At 49.1% G+C, this 23,764-nt stretch overlaps 1 protein-coding gene across 6 annotated transcripts in view; it reads left to right on the top strand.

Moving 5' to 3' along the window:
- Nucleotides 1-23,764, top strand: part of FANCA (FA complementation group A) — a 3,206,914-nt gene that overhangs the window by 2,745,525 nt on the left and 437,625 nt on the right. For 4 of the 6 annotated variants that reach the window (XM_069646037.1, XM_069646038.1, XM_069646035.1 and 1 more), the window contains one exon: nucleotides 17,672-17,737. The exons of the other annotated variants lie outside the window; for them this stretch is intronic. In XM_069646037.1, the coding sequence (XP_069502138.1) occupies nucleotides 17,672-17,737 (66 nt within the window). The remainder of the gene's footprint in view (nucleotides 1-17,671; nucleotides 17,738-23,764) is intronic. 6 annotated transcript variants of the gene reach the window in all.

Genomic DNA, 23,764 nt, shown 5'->3' with positions numbered 1-23,764 from the left:
TATAGGCAGGCAAGGGGATATCCTTTTTTCCTCGCCACACATCCTTCCCCATAGGGGTTGTTGATTTAGGCTGCCACTGTTTCCACTAGACCAGCGGCATCCACCTCAAATCTTCCTATAGACAGAGAAGGTAAAAATTTGACGCCTTGGTCAGAAAGGCATTCACTTCTGGTAGCATGGCGCTCAGAGGCGTTGCTAGGGGGGGGCTAAGGGGGCTATAGCCCCTGGTATTTTGGTTGTAGCCCCGGATAGAATCTCAGGAGCTACAACTAAAAGGCTAGCTAGCCCCCAGTCCTGACAGTTCCTACATCAGCCTAGCCCCGGGTCTTTTCCAGACCTAGCAACACCCCTGATGGCGCTCAAGGCCACTAACATGGGGTGTGGTTTCGCCAAATATTCATTTGGCTTAGGGAAAGCAGTAAATCAGGCTGCTGAGTACTTCCCTGAGGGTGCTATAGAGGACAGCTTTTTATAGCTGGTGGAGGATGGGAGGGTGGTAGCCTAACTGTTGTTGCAGACAGGCCTGGACGTAGCCGACTGTGTTGGCAGAGTTGCAGGTTCAGCAGTTGTGATGAGACGCCAAGTTTATCTTAAAACTTCTGGCTTCTCCCCACATTTCAAAACAGAATGCTGGACATGCCTTTTGAATGTGACTTGCTTCTCTGGTAGAAAACAGATGAATCTTTAGAGAAATTCAATGAGTCGAAATTGGCTGCTAAATCTTTGGGCCTAGCGGCGCAGGCGGCCAAACATGCATTCAGCTTCGCCTCTAGGAGTAGGACCTATAGACGTTATTTGCCCCATGGCAGGAAGGTACAGCTCCCGCAAGCCAGGCAAGGGCAGAGGTGCTTCTCGCATCCCGGAAGGGGCAGAGGGGCATCTAGAGGCCAACAAGCAGCGGTAGGGTCACCCACGCACTCTAAGACGCTTTGATTTTCCCCTCCCACGATGCACCGATTGGTGGACGGTTGGCAGGGCATTGGCCCAAGTGGCTGGAAATAACTACCGACGCCTGGGCACTGCAGTTGATTCGGTGGGATTATTGTCTGCCTTTCCTGAAGAACCCTCCGGACAGATCTCCACCTTGCCCGATTCAACTGGGACAGGAGCTCCAGGAAGAACTTAGAGCCCTGTTGTCGAAGTGTGCCATGGAAGAGGTACCTCCCTATCAGAGAGGGTCGGGTTGGTATTCCTGTTACTGCCTGGTGCCCAAGAAGGCAGGGGGTCTCTGTCCCACCTTGGACCTCAGGGCCTTGAACAGGTTACTGAGGAAGGACAGATTCAGGATGGTGATGTTGAAAGAGATTCTCTGGCTGGTGTCCATAGACCTACAGGAAGCTTTTTTCCATGTGCCGATACACCAAAGCACAGGAAGTTTCTAATGTTCCTCATTGGCGACAAGCACTATCAGTTCAAAGTGCTTCCCTTTGGGTTGACCTCCACGCCGAGAGTCTTCACCAAGCTCATGGCAGTAGTTGCGGCTCTCCTCAGGAGATCCAGGGTCCATGTATTTCTTTACCTGGACGACTGGCTGATGCGAGGGAAGTCGGCGGGGCAGGTCTTGTCTCATCTGGAAGACACATGTATGCTACTACACAGGCTGGGCTTCTCCCTCAACTTGAAGAAGTCTCATCTGATGCCAGTCCAGTGGCTCCAGTTTATTGGAGCGGTCCTAGACAACCGGGCAGGGAAGGCTTTTCCTCCCGAGGAGTCAGCAACATCGCCCAGATGATGCAGTTGTTTCAGAACCACGCCACTCTTCCTTACTCTGCCTATTGGGTCTCATGGCATCCTGTAATTTTCTAGTGCCAGAGGCCAGGCTGCGTATGCAATCCCTCCAATGGCTCCTGAAGGACCAGTCGTCTCAGTACCTGGGAGCACTCACAGATCGCTTTTCGGTGTCCAGCCAGGTCGTCCGCAGACTCGGCTGGTGGAACACACACAGCAATCTGTTGGTGGGGGAACCCTTCTTGCCATCTTGGCCCCTGGCCAAATTGGTCACGGAAGTGTCCCTGAAGGGTTGGGGCGCCCACTGCAAGGAATTGCAGGCAAGCAGCCTTTGGTCTCCATCAGAAGCCAAGTGGCATATCACCAGGCTGGAGTTATGGCCCATCAGGTTAGCCCTGAGGGCCTTTGCACGGTCTCTGAGGAAAGCATGTCCTTGTCCTAACAGACAGCATGGTGGCCATGCATTACCTCAAGAAGCAGGGTGGCGTGCACTCTCGCCCACTCTGCACAGAGGCAATTCAGCTGTGGTTCTGGTTGAGAGAGAACCAGATCTCGGTCTCAGCAGTTCATCTGGCGGGGACAGAGAACACCTTGCCGGATGCTCTGAGCAGGCAGAGCATAGTCTCACACGAGTGGGAAGTGTGCCTGGAAGTCCTAGAGGAGGTCTTCACTCTCTGGGGTACCACTGCAGTGGAACTGTTCGCCACAGAGTCCAATAGGAAGTGCAAATAGTATTTCTTGAGGGCATTCCCAGCGAATAATGCACAAGGGGATGCATTTCTGGTGGATTGGACCTTCCCTCTCCACTACACCTTCCCTCTGATTCACGTCATTCCTTTGGTTCTCAAGAGGTTGAAGAGATGTCGAGCATCCATGAATCCTGTTCGCCTGTTGTTTTGGGGTTTATTTTTTTCTCCTGCCAAGAGTGAGACTCTTTTACCCTCACTCTTGGACATGATTTGAGTGTATCTCTTTGATTCTATATGTGTTTAATGGGCTATGGGGTCTTTTACTCCATAGGGCTTCATGTGTTTTTGTGATGTGTGTTACACAGCACCCTCAGTGCAGTAGCACAGGGATGTCATAGTGACCCCCCAGTATAGACTCCATACCCTGGGACTGACTACTGTCTCCCAGGGCATGTAAAGTCACCATTGACTTTACTAGTCTCAAATTCTGAACAGAACCAGTACAAACCATCATATTGTGGACGTACTGGCCGGGGCAATTCGATTGCCCCGGGGTCTGTTAGTCGAGGGGGCACGTCTCCGTCCCCCCAGATCGAGCTTTGGCTGGTGGCAGTGGATACTAATTTTTATTTTCGACCGTGAATATATCCCTATGGGATTTCCCATTGTTCGAGGCTACCAACTTTAATTTTTTTAATTCCTATAGCCTCGAACATACCGCCGATTTATTTATTTAATAGTAATTCTCCGGTTGGTATTTTTTGCCATAACTCAGTTCCAAAATGGCGTTTGTGTTCGCTTCTGTGACTCCAACCCAAGTTGAGCCCTTTGTTCCACTTTTCGGCGGGCTTCTCCACAGAAGCCCTCCAAAGTGGTGCCACTCTCTCTGGGGTACTTAGGAGGAGTGGAGGGGGATTTAGGCACCCTGGACTGGCCCAAGTGGTGAGCCGACCGGCTCACCACTTAGCATGTTTGAGTGACAGCTAGGCTGAGTGAATGGGGGTTTTCTGCATAAAAGCAGGGCTTTGGGGACTGGAACTTTAGAAGTCGCCACAGGACCTAAGAATCCGATGAGGGAGAAGCTGAGCCGACCTGCTACGACGACACCACCGGTGGAGCCCTGCTGAACCGTCTCACACCTTTTCCCAACGACAGAGGAGATCTCCAGCCTGGAGAGTCTTCTTCCTTCGACTGGTGGGGATAACCAGTCTGCTTCCTTTTTCGCTTCCTGGAGCATTTCGTGGCCGCCTTGCCTGTGCCAAGCACCCCAGCAACCGGGATACCACATTTTACCACTACCGCGAATCTGTCATGAGCACTGTTTCCAAGGAGTCAGGACAAGCCCAACATCCCCGGAAGCAGGCTCACAACCCCCGCCCCTGGTCCCAACCGACCCCTATCAGGGCCCTCTGGACCATGTCCTGGCGCCGTTGGCGTCAGGCTCATAAGAATCACTGGTCCCGGCGCCAGAGGTGCCGGGCTCATACTTTGGGTAAAGGTGCTTGGGTGGACTTACCTGTAGCAGACCATGCTGCATACTCACCTTCACAAGTCCTGGCAAAATGAAGCCTCAGCCTTCTGCTGGGTGGGACTATTTTTCCAATCTGGAACTACTTTCTTACCTGGGTGGGGCTGGCATCACTCCTTGACTCTGGAACACAGGAACTCTTTTTCTCATTGGGCGAGGCTGAGGAGGAAGACACCTAATCACCTCAACACTATTTAAACCACACCCGATTGGAAGAATGTGCTTCGCGTTATTCTGCATCTGCAGCAGGACGCTCACCGAGTCAGCTCCAGTCTTCTAGTGATATCTTCTGCTCCAGCCTGTGAAAACAAGTCAGATCTTCACTTACCATCCAGGGATCCAGTCTCCGGCCGCATCTGTCAGCAAAGGAACATCAGGTTAGCAAAAGACAACGCTTTAGCAGCCGCGCTTACTTACCTGAATCCACGGCATCTTCCGAATCCCGCGGCCTCTACCTGCAAGACAAAGAACTCCGGTTAGTTCAAAAAGGGGGGAATTGGACGCAATTATATTTTCACTTACCGGAGCTATGCGCTCCTCGCCATCTCCTCTTCTGCTGCATCTCCGCACCTGCAAATCAAGAAAAAGACATTAAGAGGTGCGAATAAACCTGTCAGCAAGCATATTACTTACGTGCTCCTCCACGTGCACAGACCTTCATACTTACGTGCATCCGTATGCTCAGCACATAGCATTTCGGCACCTAAGAAACAAAGGCAAAGACTTCCTTAAAAGGTGCTCTCGAACTTTACAAACCGACCAGCATCCGCTCGTGCAGAAAACGGCGGCATCGCTTCTTCAGCAGCTTTAAACCCTCTGAGGCTACAAGAGACTTAAAGCAATCCCAGTGAAGTAACTGGAACCCAGCGCCCCTGCATGAGTCGCAGGATGGAGAGCCCAGCATTTACATATCTAAGGTGAGAGCTCATTCAGACTTTGGGCCTCAGGGGAAAAAACGAATAAGGAGGAGAAGTCCAACCAACAACCAGCCATTAATCCCTTTTTCTTCCGCCTGCAGACACCTTACTCTACAAGTCAGACATTCCATAAGAGGAAGTCCGGTCCAGAGAACCATCTGAGTCCTGCGCTTCTCAATTGAAGACACGGTAACTGTCCAGCCAGGATCTGCGCCTCCGTGGGAACCAGGTGAGCGTTACAGAACGCAAAGCCGTCCAATAACTTCCTACCCAGGCGCAATGGAAACTTCAGACACTGACCAACTAGCCCAGCTATTAGGGGAATTAAGAGCAGAGGTACATGCAGCCCGCCAGGAAACGAATGCCCTGAGGAGAGAATTAATTGTATCAAAAGAACGAACTGATGATCTTGCCAGACAGTTGTTACAATCACAAGCGTCGCAAACCCCTTTGCCTACAGGAGGGAGCTACATTCCTGCAGCCTCGGCCAGTCCGGTACAAATCAACCTATCCGGAAACGTGCCTTTGGCTCCGCCAGAACGCTTCTCCGGTGATCCTAAAAGGTTTGCGGTTTTCATCAACCAGTGCCGATTGCACTTTCTGTGTAGACCAGCTGATTTTCCGACAGACCAGACTAAGGTAGCCTTTGTGCTTTCGTATCTTAGCAGAAGTGCTGCTGATTGGTCGGTCCCTCTAGTAGCACAGGATGATCCGATTCTTCACGATTTCCAAGCCTTCCAGACCAGCATGGAAAGACTGTTTGCAAGACATTCCCAGGGCCAGGCCTTGGATAACGAACTCCTTTCCCTACGGCAAGGCAATCAGGATCTCCTGGCTTATATTGCGTCATTTAATAGGCTAGTAGTTGAAACCAGATGGCCCGAGGACAAGAGGATCACGCTGTTCCACAGAGGTCCGCGGGGAGAACTGAAAGATGTTCTAGCCCAGGTAGTGAATCCTCCTCAGGATTGTTCTGAATACATCGATTTAGTGGTCCAATTGGATCACAGATTGCAAAACAGGAAGGCAGACCGCTCCAGGTTCGAAACTCGAGTGTTTTCCAAACCACAGATTTCCACCAAGGGAGCTGAAGCCGTAGAACCCATGCAAATAGGGGTCATGAAGGGCCCTTTAACCCAGAAAGAACGCGACAGGAGAAGACAGTTGCAGTTATGCCTCTATTGTGGAAATTCAGGACATTTCCTTCGAGAATGCCCAGTGAAACCTTCAAAGAAGACAGTGGGAGCTTCTGATAAAAATACCGAAAGGCCCAAGCCGGGAAACGACCTTGCCCGACAAGTGTAGAGGTCCGCTTGCCGAGCGTTAAAACCAGTTCTTTGACCTCGCATTTCATAGTTTCAATGGTCCTCATGAATCCAGAGCAACCGGATCGTTTGCATGCTATTAAAGCATACATTGATAGCGGAGCAATCGGTAATTATGTAGACCACGAAATGCCTTCCAGGATAAACCTACCCCTCTGTCCTAAGGCAATTAAAGATGTTATTACCACAGTGGATGGTACGGAAATAGCTTCTGGACCAGTGACCCATACCACCACGGAAGTGACGTTATTAAGTCAAGATGGACATTGTGAGGTGATCATGTTCGATGTGATCAAGGCTCCTCAATTCCAAGTAATATTGGGGATTCCCTGGTTGGAGAAACACAATCCTCAAATTGATTGGCGAGCAAAGACAATACGGTTTCCAGAGTGTGCCCCCACTTGTTATCCTCGACCCAGTATTGGACTAGCAGCGACAACACCCGAAAGTCCGCAACTGCCTATAGAGTATCAGGAATTCCAAGACGTTTTTCAGAAGGAGCAGGCCAATACTCTACCTCCCCACAGGTCGTACGACTGTCAGATAGACCTGATACCCGGATCCACTCCCCCCTGTAGTAGAATTTATGCCCTTACCGAGCCTGAGCATCTTCATTTGCGACAGTATCTGGACCAGTACCTAGCCAACTGATTCATCCGTCCTTCAAAGTCTCCAGTATCCTCAGCTCTGTTCTTCGTGCCGAAAAAAGAAGGTGACCTTAGGACCTCTATAGATTATCGTGCCCTGAACCAAATCACGGTAAAGAATAGGTATCCCTTACCTCTAATTCCGGAACTCCTTGACCAAGTTAAAAACGCCTGTATATACACAAAGCTAGATCTTCAGGGAGCGTACCACTTGGTACGGATCAAAGAAGGCGACGAATGGAAGACGGCCTTTCGCACCAAGTATGGACTATTTGAATACCAAGTGATGCCCTTTGGTCTTTGCAATGCTTCGGCCGCCTTCCAGTACTTCATGAATGACGTTCTTAGAGAACTTATAGACGTTTGTGTAGTCGTCTATATTGATGACATCCTTGTGTACTCATCTTCTGAAGCAGATCATCAGAAACGCGTCAGAGCTGTTCTTGAAAGGCTTCGCCAACATAAACTTTTTGCCAAGCTTGAAAAGTGTGTTTTTCATGTCACCGAGGTCGAATTTTTAGGTTTCATTTTGACACCCAACGGGGTCCACATGGACTCGAGAAAAGTTGACGCTATCATCAAGTGGCCATCACCAACTTCTGTGAAGGGAGTCCAAAGCATGTTAGGTTTTGCCAACTTTTACCGCAGGTTTATCCCGGAATTTTCACGAATAGTTCAGCCCATTACGGCTCTTTTAAAAAAGAATAAACGTTTCGAGTGGACAGCAGAGGCAGAACAGGCCTTTCAGGAGTTAAAAGCCAAATTCATCTCAGCACCTATATTAAAACACCGGCGCCCGGACCTTCCTTATATCGTTGAGACCGACGCCTCCAGTTTGGCAATGGGGGCGGTTTTATCGCAGAGGGATCCAGAAACCAACCAATTACACCCTGTGGCATTCTGGTCCCGCAAGTTCTCGGCACCCGAAATCAACTACACCATCACTGATAAAGAACTTCTAGCTATTAAGTCCGCCTTCAAGGCCTGGCGGCACTACCTCCTTGGAGCCAAACACACAGTCACAGTAATCACTGATCATCGCAATTTACAGTATTTGAAGACCGCTAAAGCTCAATCCTCCAGACAACTTCGCTGGGCTCTGTTTTTTGCCGAATTTGACTTTGTATTCACTTATCGTCCAGGCAACAAGAATGGCAAAGCAGATGCCCTTTCCCGGATTGGAATGGAGGAACACATGGTCAATCCTGAACCCGTACCTATAATTCCCGAACAAAGAATCCTGGGCTTGGTCTCCTCGCAATTCATCGAAGATATCGAAGCAAAGGCCAAACAACTTGTGACTCCTTCAGATCTACAAAATTGGCAACAGAAAGGAAAGGACTTCACCGTGATTAGGGATTTGCTGTATTTTCAAGGACAACTATACTTACCTGGTACTGATTTACCAAGACGGGTAATCTCTTGCTACCATGATCCTTTAATGGAGGGACATCCTGGCATTGCCAAAACCTCAGAAAAGATCATGAGACACTTCTGGTGGCCGTCATGGAGAAAGGACATCAAGGACTTTGTAATGTCTTGTGGAGTGTGCGCCCAAAACAAAAGTCAGAAAGAAAAACCAGCAGGCCTCTTACACCCACTAGACATCCCGCCACACCCCTGGCATACCCTTTCCATGGACTTCATTACTGATTTACCCTCATGCTCCGGATACAACACCATTTTAGTAATCGTGGATTTGTTTTCTAAAATGGCCCACTTCATCCCACTGACGGGCTTACCCTCAGCTTCAGCCCTGGCCCGAGAATTCCTCGAAAACATTGTTCGGTTACATGGTTTCCCTTCAATTTTGATCTCAGTTAGGGGAAGCCAGTTTATCTCGCACTTTTGGCGAAATTGCTGTCGTCTAGCTCAAATCGATGTGAGACTTTCAACCAGCCATCACCCCCAGACCGACGGGCAAACCAAGAGGACAAATCAAACTCTGGAACAATATCTACGGTGTATGCTGCAACAGTCAGAAAGTAATTGGAAAGACATCCTTTGGATCGCCGAATATGCCTACAACAATTCGATCCATTCAGGAACCGGAAAAAGTCCCTTTTACCTCTTATACGGGATTCACCCTCGAACCTCCAATCTTGATCCACCTCAGGATCTCGGAACACCTGCCGTAGATCATCTACACACTGCTATCACTCAAGCTTTCAAGGAAGCCACAACCCATCTTCAACTAGCCAAAGAACAGTATAAAAAGGGAGCAGACCGACATCGAAGGGAGGCCCCCCAATACCGGGTTGGAGACCTAGTTTGGTTATCCACTAAACATTTAACTCTTAAAGGACCTCGCACCTTCAATCCAAAATATCTGGGACCATATCCTGTCACCGCCATAATAAATCCAGTGGCTGTCAAGTTGGGCTTGCCGTCCCACATGAAAATACATCCAGTTTTCCACGTATCTCTACTAAAACCAATGCAGCCTGGAACCCGATTGACTAAAGCTCCAGAACCTATTCAAGTTAATGGAGAACTCGAATTTGAGGTTAAAAACATCCAGGACTCCAAGATCATCAAGTCCAAGCTATACTATCTGATTGACTGGAAGGGCTACGGGCCTCAAGAACGATCATGGGAACCCTCTGAATACGTCCACGCACCTCGCCTAATCAAAAAATTCCACTGAACTTTTCCAGACAAACCAAAACCCCCGGGGGAGACAATTTTGGGAGGGGCCTTGAGGGGGGGTGCTGTCATGAGCACTGTTTCCAAGGAGTCAGGACAATTCCAACATCCCCGGAAGCAGGCTCACAACCCCCGCCCCTGGTCCCAACCGACCCCTATCGGGGCCCTCTGGACCATGTCCTGGCGCCGTTGGCGTCAGGCTCATAAGAATCACCGGTCCCGGCGCCAGAGGTGCCGGGCTCATACTTTGGGTAAAGGTGCTTGGGTGGACTTACCTGTAGCAGACCATGCTGCATACTCGCCTTCACAAGTCCTGGCAAAATGAAGCCTCAGCCTTCTGCTGGGTGGGACTATTTTTCCAATCTGGAACTACTTTCTTACCTGGGTGGGGCTGGCATCACTCCTTGACTCTGGAACACAGGAACTCTTTTTCTCTTGGGCGAGGCTGAGGAGGAAGACACCTAATCACCTCAACACTATTTAAACCACACCCGATTGGAAGAATGTGCTTCGCGTTATTCTGCATCTGCAGCAGGACGCTCACCGAGTCAGCTCCAGTCTTCTAGCGATATCTTCTGCTCCAGCCTGTGAAAACAAGTCAGATCTTCACTTACCATCCAGGGATCCAGTCTCCGGCCGCATCTGTCAGCAAAGGAACATCAGGTTAGCAAAAGACAACGCTTTAGCAGCCGCGCTTACTTACCTGAATCCACGGCATCTTCCGAATCCCGCGGCCTCTACCTGCAAGACAAAGAACTCCGGTTAGTTCAAAAAGGGGGGAATTGGACGCAATTATATTTTCACTTACCGGAGCTGTACGCTCCTCGCCATCTCCGCTTCTGCTGCATCTCCGCACCTGCAAATCAAGAAAAAGACATTAAGAGGTGCGAATAAACCTGTAAGCAAGCATATTACTTACGTGCTCCTCCACGTGCACGGACCTTCATACTTGCGTGCATCCGTATGCTCAGCATATAGCATTTCGGCACCTAAGAAACAAAGGCAAAGACTTCATTAAAAGGTGCTCTCGAACTTTACAAACCGACCAGCATCCGCTCGTGCAGAAAACGGCGGCATCGCTTCTTCAGCAGCTTTAAACCCTCTGAGGCTACAAGAGACTTAAAGCAATCCCAGTGAAGTAACTGGAACCCAGCGCCCCTGCATGAGTCGCAGGATGGAGAGCCCAGCATTTACATATCTAAGGTGAGAGCTCATTCAGACTTTGGGCCTCAGGGGAAAAAACGAATAAGGAGAAGTCCAACCAACAACCAGCCATTAATCCCTTTTTCTTCCGCCTGCAGACACCTTACTCTACAAGTCAGACATTCCATAAGAGGAGGTCCGGTCCAGAGAACCATCCGAGTCCTGCGCTTCTCAATTGAAGACACGGTAACTGTCCAGCCAGGATCTGCGCCTCCGTGGGAACCAGGTGAGCGGTACAGAATCAAAGGATAGTACCTTTAACCGGAAAACTCCGCTGCTGGTTTCTTCCCTGGCAGTGCAACGACCTTCATCTTTCCTCCACGTCGAGATCTTCTCTTCCTCTGGACGACGCTGTGACTTGCACCCACTGCCAGGAACAACTGCCCCGCTGGAGGATCCTTTCCACATACGGTACTGTGTTCCGCCTGGCTTCCCTTGCCACCAACTGTACGGGGTAGTTTTAGTCCCCGGCTTTCAACCCTGGGTTAGCCTGGGACACCCTGGCTAAACTTTTCTGAGCCTAACTAAAACCTTTCTGAACTCCCTGCAAGACTTTTTAAGCCTGTTGTCATTGTGTGATCTTGGGTGCATTTGTGCCCTGCTCTCTCCCGGCCTATGGACTTTGGCTCACAAGTAACTTTTGGCTTTCCTGCCTTGCTTCAGAGTTCCTAAGTATTAGTGTGGTGTATTTTCCTACATTCTGCCTTTTCCCTCCCTTTTTTGTTAACTTATTGGAGTGCCATCTATAGTTAAGCGCTCACCTCTGTCTGGAAATAAGTGGTGTTAACTAAGACTTCCCTGATAAGGAATAAGGAGTGTATATATAATAATAGTAATTGTTTTTAGAGTGATTTACAATAATAGTGCTGGAGTGTTTCAATAAGTGTGTTTTTAAATAAATAATTATATACCTTGATACCAAAGCTCTGGTCAGTGTTTGCCTGTGCTATTGTATCTGAGTGCCTATTGTGTATACTTTGCATACTGCCTAATTCTTCTTGAGGGAAGTCTGACTGCTCAGCCACAGCTACCAGGTAAATCTGGGTGGTACAGACTGCTACCAAGTGGGTTTACTGCCAACACCTGTAGTCCTAAATCTTTTGCAGTGGTACCCAAGGGAACTGTACAGGTTTCTGCCTAACAAAGGGCAAGCCTTGAAGATGAAGAAACGGGGGTTCACCCCGTTTCCTCAAGCAGAACACAGTACCTTATTCCAATGGTGCAGCTGGTGCCCTGGCAGTTGTTCCTGTTGGTTTCCTGCAGACCCACGGTTTCTGGAGCTTTGAGGTGAAGGAGGACGTCTGAAGGGGGTCTGCACCACACAGGAATGAAGTCGGCAGCAGCGACATGAATAAAAGGTGCGCTCCGTAAAACAGGAGAGGCTCTTCAGGTGGCTATCCGGACCACTACAGCAGTGTGCAGCGATTTCGACTTGCTGTGGAAGATGAGTTTGTTATCCCCACCAGGCTCAAGGGAAGAAGACTCCGGACTGGATCTTCTCTAGTCGTTGAAGGGTAGATAGCTCCGGACTACAGCAGGGCTTCACCGGGACGGGGTAGTTGCTGCAGCAGTCGTCGTTCTCTCCGCTTCTCTTCGGTTCCTTGTAGTTCCAGTGGCGACTCTGACTTCTAGCCCAAGAGACCTGCCTTTTATGCGCAAAACCCCCATTCAGACAGCCTGGCTGTCAATCACCCAGCAGGGGGGTTGTCCAGACTGAACAACCACATCAGCCAATCATGACAAAGTGCGACTTGGGTTTCCTAGGATACCCTGTGCAGGGGGTGACTACACCCCTCCCTCACATTCAGCCCACCTAGACACCCAGGCGCCTGGTGGAGGGCTTCTGAGCCGAAGCCCACCAAAAGACGGTGAACAAAGAAGGCGAACCTAGTTTGCCGCGCAAAATAAAACACAAGAAGGACTTTAACAAAAAGAAATGGCGAATAAACCTAACTGGAGCCAAAAGAAAGACAATTTGGTCAAGCGGGTTTATGTTTGAGTCTAATATAATAGCCTAAAACAATACCACGTGTATCTAATATAATCGCGGTAGAAAAGTTAGGGTAGATACCACTGCCACCAGCCAAGTCTAAATGTTAAAAGAGCTAAACAATGCTCTAGGAGGTACAGATAAAAAGGGCTAAGGATAAACCCTTTCCAGTACTCCATGTAAGATGGGGTGTACTGGATCTGTGGTAAATGGACTAAGTAAAGTTAATGGCAACTTTACCCTTTTCTGGGGGACTGTAGTCAGCCTCAGAAATGGAGTCGGTGGGAAGTCTCAAAGACATCCCTGTGCCACTGCACTGTGGGTGCTGTGTGACGCACAAAAGAAGGGGGCTACTGAAGTGGTGTACTCCAGAGTCCACAATCACAAAAACAGAGAAATACACATGGCAAAGCACAGGTAAGAGTGGGGGAAAAGCTCACACTCGTACCAAGTGGAAAAAAGTAAACTCCAGAAGTCCAGCAAAGCTGCTGGGGGACTCACTAGGTGAGGGAAATTAGCCATCAATGAGAATTCTCCCTAACATGGAGGATCACCTGGGTAAGAGAACGGGGGGTTGGGCTCGGGGAAATACCCCAGGCTGAGACGCTGTATGTTACCGGGGAATAAGATGAAGTTTGAGAGATCCATGAGACCTTGTTGGGCTGTGCCGCAGTTGGCCCCCGTTCGCATATAAAATCCCCCGTATTCAAATCTATCAAACAAACCCCATCTGGAAAATCCCCTAAGAGCAAGAACCCTACTAGAGTGGAAAACCACATCTCCCAGAAACCCTGCTTTCCCCCTTTCTAATCGAAAACTATCAACCATTCCTTTTCAAGTCCTTCTGATTATTCTTTTATGAACCGCCCCCGTCTACCCTGACAAAACACTACCAGTCCCAGAATATCCTGTGTTCATTTCATTGTCCCTGTTATTCCCCGATGCCTCACAAACCCCAACGATCCTGTCCCTCTGATTATCATTTTGCGAACTCACCATGAAATGTAACCAACAGCTACCATTCTCACAAACCCCACAAAACCTAGCCTTTTGAGATTTCCACAAACCCCAATACGAGGAATTTTCCTCCATGTAACACCTCTTTCCCCTCCAACCCTGTAGCATACCCGGAAACTTCTTCTTCCAACACATATTTTTCCCCAAAATAACACCAGGACCGTTTGCCTGACTGCTATATTGGGACATAAAGTCGGGCAATTGTTCAGAATCACACACACCTGATGGCCCTTTCTCTTCCCCAAACGGGAAAAGGTGGAGCCATAGAACACAGTACAAGCAAGGTGAGCACGGCAGACAGCACGATGAGATGGCTACCATGCGGCAGTTCAAAAGAAGGAGAAAAGCGTCAGGAATGTGGAGAGTGGCGAAGAGAGAAATGACTTTGCCCGTTTAGTACAAGACCTGCAGAGCCTTCGTAGAGGAGAGCCTAAGACCGTGAACAATAGCACAAGTGTCCTTCAGCAGATGTCAACGATACACTGGGTAGGCCAATGCCGATAAGCAGGAGCGAGGGAATCTCCCGCGCTCCAGGTACTGGCCTTGACTCCAGAGAGGCAAGAGCCAAGCGGTGCATCACAGCCGGTGAGTCGAGGATAGAATCGATAAGATCCAGGCTGTGGTGAGTAGGAATCACAAAGTGGCAAGTTTTGAACCAAACCTGATAAACTTTGAATGAACTGTAAAATGTGTGAAGGGGAGACCAGCGGCAGAGGGAAACCGGCACCACGTGGGTACTAACTCAAGAGACTCTGGTCGAGCCCCATATGAGAAAAACTAGAGATACCAGAAGGCCAAAGGAGGGCCAGCGAAATCGGTCAAAGTGGTCATACAGGCGGTCAAGCAAAATCCCAGTACAATCGAAAGACTTTGATCTGCAAGCACTGTGAAAGAAAGGGAAGTGAATCGCAATAACATTGTACCATTATGAATGTGAAGTAATGAGGGGGTCCGAGCCCGACCGAGGGAGATCTAGGTGGGAAGCCATCACCCAAGGTAAAAACATTGAGAAATTGAGGGAGGAGAAATCCTACAAAAGGCAAGAGGGAACCGAGCCCCACTGAGTGAAATCCAAGGGTGAAGCTGTCACCCAAAGTTGATTGATAAAGGAACTTTGATATATTTTGGAATACGATACGTGAAGGGTGAGCGCCCAGAAGAGGGGGATCCCGGGGTAAAATCATCACCCTACGTGGAACTATTATAAACAATTGAGAAGGGTCAGCACCCAGAAGAGGGGGGACCAGGGGTGAGCCCATCACCCAGCGAACAATGGGGACAAACTTTCATTTGATTAAAGGAACTTTGTTATTTGAACACATCAGGCCCGAAGTCAAGAGACCTTCTAAGGAAACAAGACTTGGCCATCGGCGATCCTGAGAACTGCCATTGGAACTGTCGTCTCGTGCTGGAGAAGCAGGAAACTGTACTGTGCTCCGAGCTCCCATCTTACCCTGTGTTTAAAACATGGGGAAGGGAGACCCAAGCTATGGCATCCTGACATGTTATTTGAGAACACTTCTTTCTTTCCTTTAGAACTATCCCACACCCCTTTTTGTATTAGTTGTTAGGTTTTGGCAATAGCGTTCTTAGTATAGTTCCTTTTTATTTTGACACAACGCCACTAGGACTGCCTTATTTGTCATTTGATGGTAGACGCTTGCTCCCATCTTAGATTTAGGTTTAGATAAGGCATTTTTCCAACCTGCACAAAGCATTCATTGTTCAATAAACACCCTTGAACTGTGATCACTTGTGTCTGTTTTACTTGTTGTCACCATGAGTTCCTCACAGGCTGTTATCCCTTAAGACAGCCTTCTTGGTCACGACCACATCTACCAGGAGGGCTAGCGAGCTGCAATCCTTGTGCTGCAAACCTTCTTTTCTGAAGTTCTTTTGTGAGAAAGTCTCTCTTGAAGTCAGACCCGGATTTCTTCCTAGGGCGGTTTCAGAATTTCATCTGTCCCCGTCTATTGATTTTCCTGTCTTTTTCCCTCCTCCACGTCCCTCAAAGAGGAAGAGCTGTTCTATCGCCTTGACCCCAAGAGAGCATTAAGTTTCTATGTTGCTCGCATATCTGAGTTTAAGAAATCGGACCAGTTCGTGACCCATTCCTTGCCTAGAAAAGATCTTGCTATCACTAAACAAGCCCTGTCACGTTAGATTATTTTGTGCATATCTGAGTGTTACCAATTGGCAGGCGGGGAGCTTCCAGCGGGCATGAGGGCTCAATCAACCAGAGGGGTTTAGGCCTTTACAGCCCTCCAAAGAGGGGTTCCTTTTAGGGACAAATGTCAGCAAACCACATGGGCCTCCTTACATACATTCACCAAGCACTATACCTTGGATGTTGCATGAGGAGCTGATGCACGGTTTGGTAGGGAGGTTCTACAGAATCTAATGGCTTAAATCTTTCTGCCCACCTCCGTTATTCTAATTGCTTGGAGAGTCTATCAAGATGAGGAATCTGCGGTAAAATAAAGCAATCCATTGAAGGAGAAATTACCCAAGTAATGATCTTTCTATGGATTCTTGTCCCGCAGATTCCTTATCGACCCTCCCATCCATCCCTGCTCAGAAAGTTTATTTGGCTTGTCGATTCTGTCCAAATGAGAAGGCATCTGGTGATGGCTCTTAGATGACCGCTTCTGTCTCATTAACTTAATTATAAAAATCAAAAAAATGTTCAATCATTCTTGTGTGGGATCACCCTGTTGGGATGTATCCTTGTAAAGTTTTTTTACCGGCTGATTAGCCGCCTCCTGTAGTTTTTCCTTCTGCAACGTTCATGCGTGGGGGGAAAAAAGGGACAAACTGAAGCATGGGGTATAGTGATGTGCTATATATACTATGCCTGACGTCACTTCCAGAGCCGACGATCGAGAGCCGGGCAAGATGGATCGACGGCTGAGTCAAGGTCCACTACGCCCCCGGCAAAATGTTTCCGAGGAGCAGAGCTGGATGATGGTTATCTATCAAGATGAGGAATCTGCATGAGAAGAATCCATAGAAAGATCATTTGATGCGAGTAATTTCTCCTTTTACTATTTGAATGGTGGTCCCATTTAAACCCTTGCTTACTTGTGTAAGGAATGCATGGTGGCAATAGTAAAACAGACTCAAGTGACCACAGTTCAAAGGTGTTTAGTGAACTTTTGCAGGGGTGTGATAAACGCCTATGTAAACCTAAATCTAAAGACAGGAGCAAGCTACAGCCATCAAATAATAAAGAAGACAGTCCTAGAGGAGTCTTGTCATCAAAATAAGGCCTAAAAAAATGATTGCCAATCCTTACTACAAAATTACAAATAGTGTGGGAGTGAAGTTCATGAAAAAGAAAGAAGTGTTCGCAAAATGATCAGGATAATTGGGCCGTTGCCCTCCCTTCCCCATGTTTTCATCACAGGGCAAGGCAGTTCAGTCGAGCAAAGCGCACACTCTAGCTCATGCGGCACGAGCATAGAGTTCAATTTTCACAGTTCACAAAATTCAAGACCTTCTGTGTCCAATTCTCTTTACATCTCATAAGTCTCTTGGCGCAGGGTGCCTGCTGTACCAGAAAACAATACGCAAACATTCCTTTTAGTATTCACAGTATTCAATTTTGGTGTTAACCATGCATCCCTCTCTTCCGGGCTCAGATCGCTTTCCAAAACAAGTCTCCCTCTGCCAGGCTCGGACCAATTGGATTTACTTTAAACTATTGAAGACTATAGAATGCGCACCGGGTTTAGCTTGACCCGTTGCATGACCACTTCTATCTCACTATTCCTTTGACACTCAGCATCAGTACGATACCTAACAGAGACTTTCGATTGAGTACCCACATGGTGCCGAACCACTCTGTATATGGTTTCTTTTCTTGTTTCCCCAGAGTTCATTTATAAAGTTAAAGTGATTCTTATTGGCTGTCAATTGCAGCTGTGTCGCTCATTCTGAACGCTTTCTGTTCTCTTTATACACGCTGCTTTGTTGTGGGAGCCAAGGACAATACCACGGTGACAGTTGCTTCTCCCAGCCGTGGTTATCGACGTGGGAAAGACCCAGGTACCTCTGACACACTGTTCAGGTTTGATCAGCCTTCGTTCCTGCTGTTGGGTTTCTTACTTTCCAAGGCTCTTGAAAGTAACGTTTTTATAGGTCAAGGGTTCTTCCCTTTTTGCAACCCTCTCTGGTCTTGCTGTCTTTCCCCTTGTAATAAACTGCCATCTTGAACTGCTGTTTCCTCGTGTGTTTTGCTTCGCTCAGAGTGTGCTTTTGGCTCCGCCTTTTAGCTGTGTGGGGAAGTGTGATGGAAGTCAAGTGTGTGTGTAATGATCCGCAATTGCCCGACCTTGCCTGACTGTGGTGTTGGGACATGTCAGGTATAGAAGTCTAGTGTTAGTCTGTTGTCGCTCACAGTGAACTGTTAGTGAGAAATATATATATATATATTTTTTTTAGTCATTTACCATTTTATATATCAGTACACATAATCAACATACAACAACAAACTTCCCCCCCATCTCCACCCTCCTCCCTCACCCTTGACACACCATACAATGCTGTCCACTCCTAAGGCTACAAGTGCAGTCCGTCCAGGCAATTGTTATCATTGCCACCATAGGCCAGTCCGCTTAGGCCTCCAGATGTAGTCCCATTATAGCCAGCTCCATACCTCACCCCGCACGTAATGTCCAAAGGGCCGTCTAGACCCTCCCTTCATCGACCCATACCGATGCCTCACCATCACTAGAGGTGGGCCTCTGGAGCAAATCATTTGTATATGCATCCCACATGCCAGTATCACATCTGCACTGCCCATTCAGTGAGCCCCACCCACTTTCCATGTCATTACAATGCAAAATGTTGTTTTCCCAATGTGAGACCTTCGGAGCATGCCCGGCCCCCCACATCACAGCTACCCTTCGCTTAGCCAGGATTAGAAGCAACGTCACCAACCTCCTCATACGTCTCGGGATCGCTTTAGTGTAACCTAACAAGCCCATCACAGGATCAGGATCCATTACTTGGCCTACGATCCCCCCAATTACCTCAAACACCCCTTTCCAAAATGATTGTATGTTCGGGCAGCTCCAAGCAACATGGAGGAAGTCAGCCATTTCTGACCGGCATCTATTACATCTTCCGGTGACCTCCGGGAAGAGTTCTCTGAGCTTAACAGGAGTGTAATAGAATTGGTGAATATACTTAAAGTGAATTAGCTTATACCCCGCGTTGATAGCGCCTTCTCGAATACCCTCGCAGCAGTATTTCCATGTATCTTCTGAGATCTCCCTACCCAATGATTTCTCCCATTTCTCCCGCAAGCAAGATGTTCCCATTCTCCTAGAGCGGATAGCCATTGAGTACAGTCCTGTGGTCATACGCCTGTCCAGTAGACCCTGGAGTGCCTTATCTAACATAGGGGACACCGGCGGCTGGTCAGGGAAAGTATCAAATATCGCTTGAAGGCTTACCTTGAATCTAAAGTATAAAAACACATCTAGGGCAGATAGAGACCCCTTCTCCCTCAATTCCCCCAAAGATACAAATCTGCCCCCAGGGAACACATCACCAAAGCATGTAATACCAAGTCTCTTAACCATATCCACAAAGCATCTTTCTCCAGTAATAGGTATCCCCGGTATATGTATTACTGGGAGCCGGGGTGATTAGAGAACCCCACCCCTCTGCTTTTGTTCTAGCTTAGTCCATGCTCTACACGTTACCTCTACCAAGTTTTTTGGGCAACGCACCCGATTCGGGGCTAACAGGATAACTGACCGAAGCAGGTTGGGCGCAGCCACTGCTCTCTCCACCTCTATGCGACTTCTATCATGTTGAAATCTGTGCCAATAAATCAGAAACCCAGCTTGCGCCACCTCGTAATATGTTTCAAAGTCTGGCAACGCCAAGCCCCCCTCCGACACCGGGGCTATTAACTTATCCCACGAGACCCTGGCCTGTTTATCTGCCCATATAAATCGCGTTATCTCGGCTTTCAAGCTATGAAAAAATTCCCCGGGGACTCTAACTGGGGCATTCAGGAAAATATAAATAAGTCTTGGGAGCAGTGTCATTTTAACAACGGATATCCGCCCATACAGGTTCAGTGGGAGCTTCCTCCATCTACTCAGGGCCAACTTGGCGTTATGCAGAGTGCTAAGATAGTGTGATACACCACCTGCGGGTCCCTCGCAATGGAAATACCCAGGTAAGTTGTACTGACCATATGCCACTGAAACCCCCATATATCATGGAACTGGGACGTTGCCTCCGACAAGGGAAATAACACCGATTTGGATGTGTTCACCTGTAGGCCTGACACCACCCCGAATCCCTGAACTTTCTCCATCACCGGGTCTAAGTTTACCTCAGGATCTTTAATAAACAGCACCATATCATCAGCATACAATGAGATTATTAGTTTGTGATTGTACAATTGGATCCCCCGGTGTATTTTGCCCATCCTTGATCCTTTCCGCTAATACTTCGATCGCCAAGGCAAAAATTAGGGGTGACAAGGGACATCCCAGTCTGGTCCCGCGTTCAAGAGGGATGGCTGGTGTTAATTGGCCGTTCACCCTCAACCTCGCTGTCGGACGCGTGTACAGTAGCTTCACCAAACTCACGTAATAGGCGCCTAAACCCATACGCTGAAGAACTGAGAACAGAAACGGCCATTCTATCGAATCAAATGCTTTGGTGGCATCCAAGAGGGCGGCCACCACCGATTCCCATGTGGCTACTGCCGACTCTAACCCGAACATTCTTCTGAGACCATACGAGGTGGAACGGCACGGGATAAAACCAGCTTGGTCTGCCAAAACCATTTCCGCCATGTAGGGCGCCAGTCTCGCGGCCAGAATTTTCGCCAGGATTTTATTGTCTATGTTAATTAAGGAGATTGGACGGTACGAGGAGCAGTCGCTCCCAGGTTTGCCAGGTTTCAACAGGACTACCACTAACGCCTCTCGTAGTGAATCCGGTAGAATCCCTGATTCTAAGCTGTGCCGGTACATATCCAGCAACTGAGGTGCCAGAGTGTCCGTGTAGCATTTATAAAACTCTGCCGTAAACCCATCGGGTCCCGGCGATTTCCCATTCGGCAAAGCCTTAATCGCCTCTACAACCTCCTCCAGCGACAGTGGACGATTCAGGTGATCCCTCTGGGCTTCCCTGCACCAATGCAGCGCAACTTTGTCTAAATATTTCTCAATGTCCCTCAACGAGGCCTGTGAGCTCGAAGAGTACAGATGACTGTAAAACCGAAAGAACTGCTGAACAATTTCAGTGTCCTCAAACTTATTATCCCCCCGCTCATCCGTGATCACCTGCACTCTGCCCACATAACAGTCCATTTTAGTCATCCCTGCAAGGGTGCGACCAGGTCTGTTACCTTCGCCATATTGCCGAATGTTAGATGCATTTCTCAGAAATTTGACTTCCCTCAGCGCTAACGCTTGGAACTCCTGCCGGTGTTTAAGAATCTCTGCCTGAACATGATCGGAAGGAGCTGCGTTAGCCGCCTGCAGTCTTTGCAGGGTCTCTTCCTTGGTCGCTAATTCCCTCCTAATTAATTTGAGAATGCCTGCCTCTCTAGATATACACTCCCCGCGTATCGCACATTTCAGGCTCTCCCAAAGTACACCAGCGGATTGCACCGATCCTATATTTAGTTCTAAAAAGGTGTCAATCGCCGTCTGCAAGCCATCCCTGAATACCGCATCGGTCAGACCCTCATTCTTGAAGCGCCATGAGTACGCCCCCTGAGCCCGCGCCTCGACACCCAGGACCAGAAGCACGGGTGCGTTATCCGAGAGGGTGCCAGCCAGGATCTCGACCTACTTGACCTTACCCAGCAATGAATGCGAGACAAGAAAAAGGTCGAGTCTTGAAGCCGACCCATGAGTATCGGAATGACATGTGTATTGCCGTGACCCCGGGTGCCGCACCCTTGCAACCTCCCAAAGAAGCAACAGTTCCCGCAGTCGATGCATCCCTTTATTCCCCCCCGCCCTGCGTACCCTTGGACCTGTCCCATTCAGGTTGCAGTACAGTGTTGAAATCTCCAGCCCAAATTACCTCCCCAGCCACTGAGCTCCAAGCTGCCTATCAATCCAATCGAGGGTGTCTACCATGTCATTGTTAGGCCCATAGTAGTTTACAAAGGTATATTTCCTCCCCCGAATAGTGCCCTGTACTATAAGGCCCCTACCCCCCTCATCCTTCACTACAGAAACCAAGTGGAACCCAACTCTGTGATGAATTAGTATACAGACCCCCCTAGCATATGTAGAATATGACGAGAAGTATCTATGACAGCCCCACGATTTCCCAAAGGTGGATTCATTATCCTTCGTTAAATGAGTCTCCTGAGGAAATGCTACTTCCGCCTTGTGCCTTTGCATGTACAACAGTACCTTTTCGACGTTTTATGGGGCACGTCAACCTTCTGACGTTCCATGTGCAGAATTTAATTGACGCCATAACCCCAGCAAATAACTATATAACCCACAGATTGACAAGGCCCCGTGGGCACTGCAGCAGGACAGATTTAGAGTTCCCACGAACAAGTGTGTCAACCCCCACCCCCACCAACAACCCCAACTTGTCAGTGAACCCACACCCCTCCCTCATCCCTCCAAAACATCCCCAATAACAAAACCAAGACCTGAGCATCAGGTCCCCAATCGCTTCCGCTTGAGGTGCCACTCTGGGCCCAGCCAACCCTGTTCGCCTCCGAAGAGCAGTGCACCCCGTCAGCCAAGCCTACACCATTCAGCGGCCACTCGAAAGGATATAATGTCTTGAATACCCTATTGTCCACCATTCATCCCTTGCCCGGGCCGTCGCGGCAGCCGCGCCAGGAAGCCTGAGGTTTCTTCCGGTGTGTTAAAGAACTGCGCCTTGCCCTCGTGCTCAACACAGAGTTTTTCTGGGAACAGCATTGCATACCGTATTCCGCGGTCCCTCAACTGCTTCTTCACTTCCAGAAATGACTTCCTGGACGCTTGGACCTTACCCGAGAAGTCAGGGAATAGTCTAATGTTGTCCCCCTTGTATGACACCGACCCCTTCTCCCGCGCCTTGCGGAGAGCGGTGTCCCGATCCCGGTAGTTTAAAAGCCTTGCTATTATCGGGCGTGGAGGCGCCCCAGGGACGAGCCTCTTTCCCGAGGTTATCCGGTGCGCTCTTTCCACTACGAACATGTCAGAGAAACCCTCTGGGCCCAAGGCCTCCTTAAGCATAACCTCCATCTGTTGCTCCATTTTCTTCTGGTCAGACGATTCCGACACGCCCACAATCCGCAGGTTGTTCCTCCGACTACGTGATTCCAAATCATCCTGTTTGGCCATCAATTCTTTCAAAGCCCTCTGCACCGATGTCATATCCCTAACTAGGGAGCTAGACTCATCCTCCACCGTTGATATTCTACCTTCCACCTCATCCAGCCTCTCCCCATGTTTGTCCAGCCTGACCTGCATATGGTCGACCTTACAGGTAAGTATGTCCATTTTCCCATCCAGGGTTTGGATACTGGACTGTAGTTGATTGAACATAATTTTGATATCCTGGAGGGCCCCCAAAGCGTCGACTGCCGGCGGGGATTGTAGCCTCTGGGGCTGCTCCACAGGTTCCATGCTCCCCGCCAGTGCCGAGATGCCAAACCACAGCTTGGATTGCCGCTGTCTGCTCTTTTTACCAGGCTTGGACATCCCCCTCCACCCAGGAGGGGGAAGAGACCCAGAGTGGCCCCCTACAAATCCGCTCCCCAGGGCTCCAGATAGAAACAGCAGCCGCAGCGAGCCCGCCTCAGGTGGTTCAAATAGTCACAGGCGAACAGGCATGGAGATTTCCACTTACTGCACCCCACGGGCTTCTCCACTAATGAATGCCTAATGGAGTTTACAGGTGGTCCAAGCTACAGCACACCGAGTCTCTCGTGCCTCCGGGCAGCTCCCCTCCAATGCAGAGAGTCACCTCCCAGGACGCAGACACCCCGCTCCAGGGCTCGTGCATCTCCATCCCCGCACGTCTTGGCACCAGGTAAAGGGTGCCGCTCCTCAGATGCAGCGGGACCGCCCCCGG

This window comes from Ambystoma mexicanum, chromosome 2p, assembly GCF_040938575.1.
Source record: "Ambystoma mexicanum isolate Mex_15411 chromosome 2p, UKY_AmexF1_1, whole genome shotgun sequence".
Lineage (NCBI taxonomy): Eukaryota > Metazoa > Chordata > Amphibia > Caudata > Ambystomatidae > Ambystoma > Ambystoma mexicanum.
The sequence above is the reverse complement of the archived record's forward strand: the minus strand, read 5'-3'. Positions and strand labels throughout refer to the sequence as shown.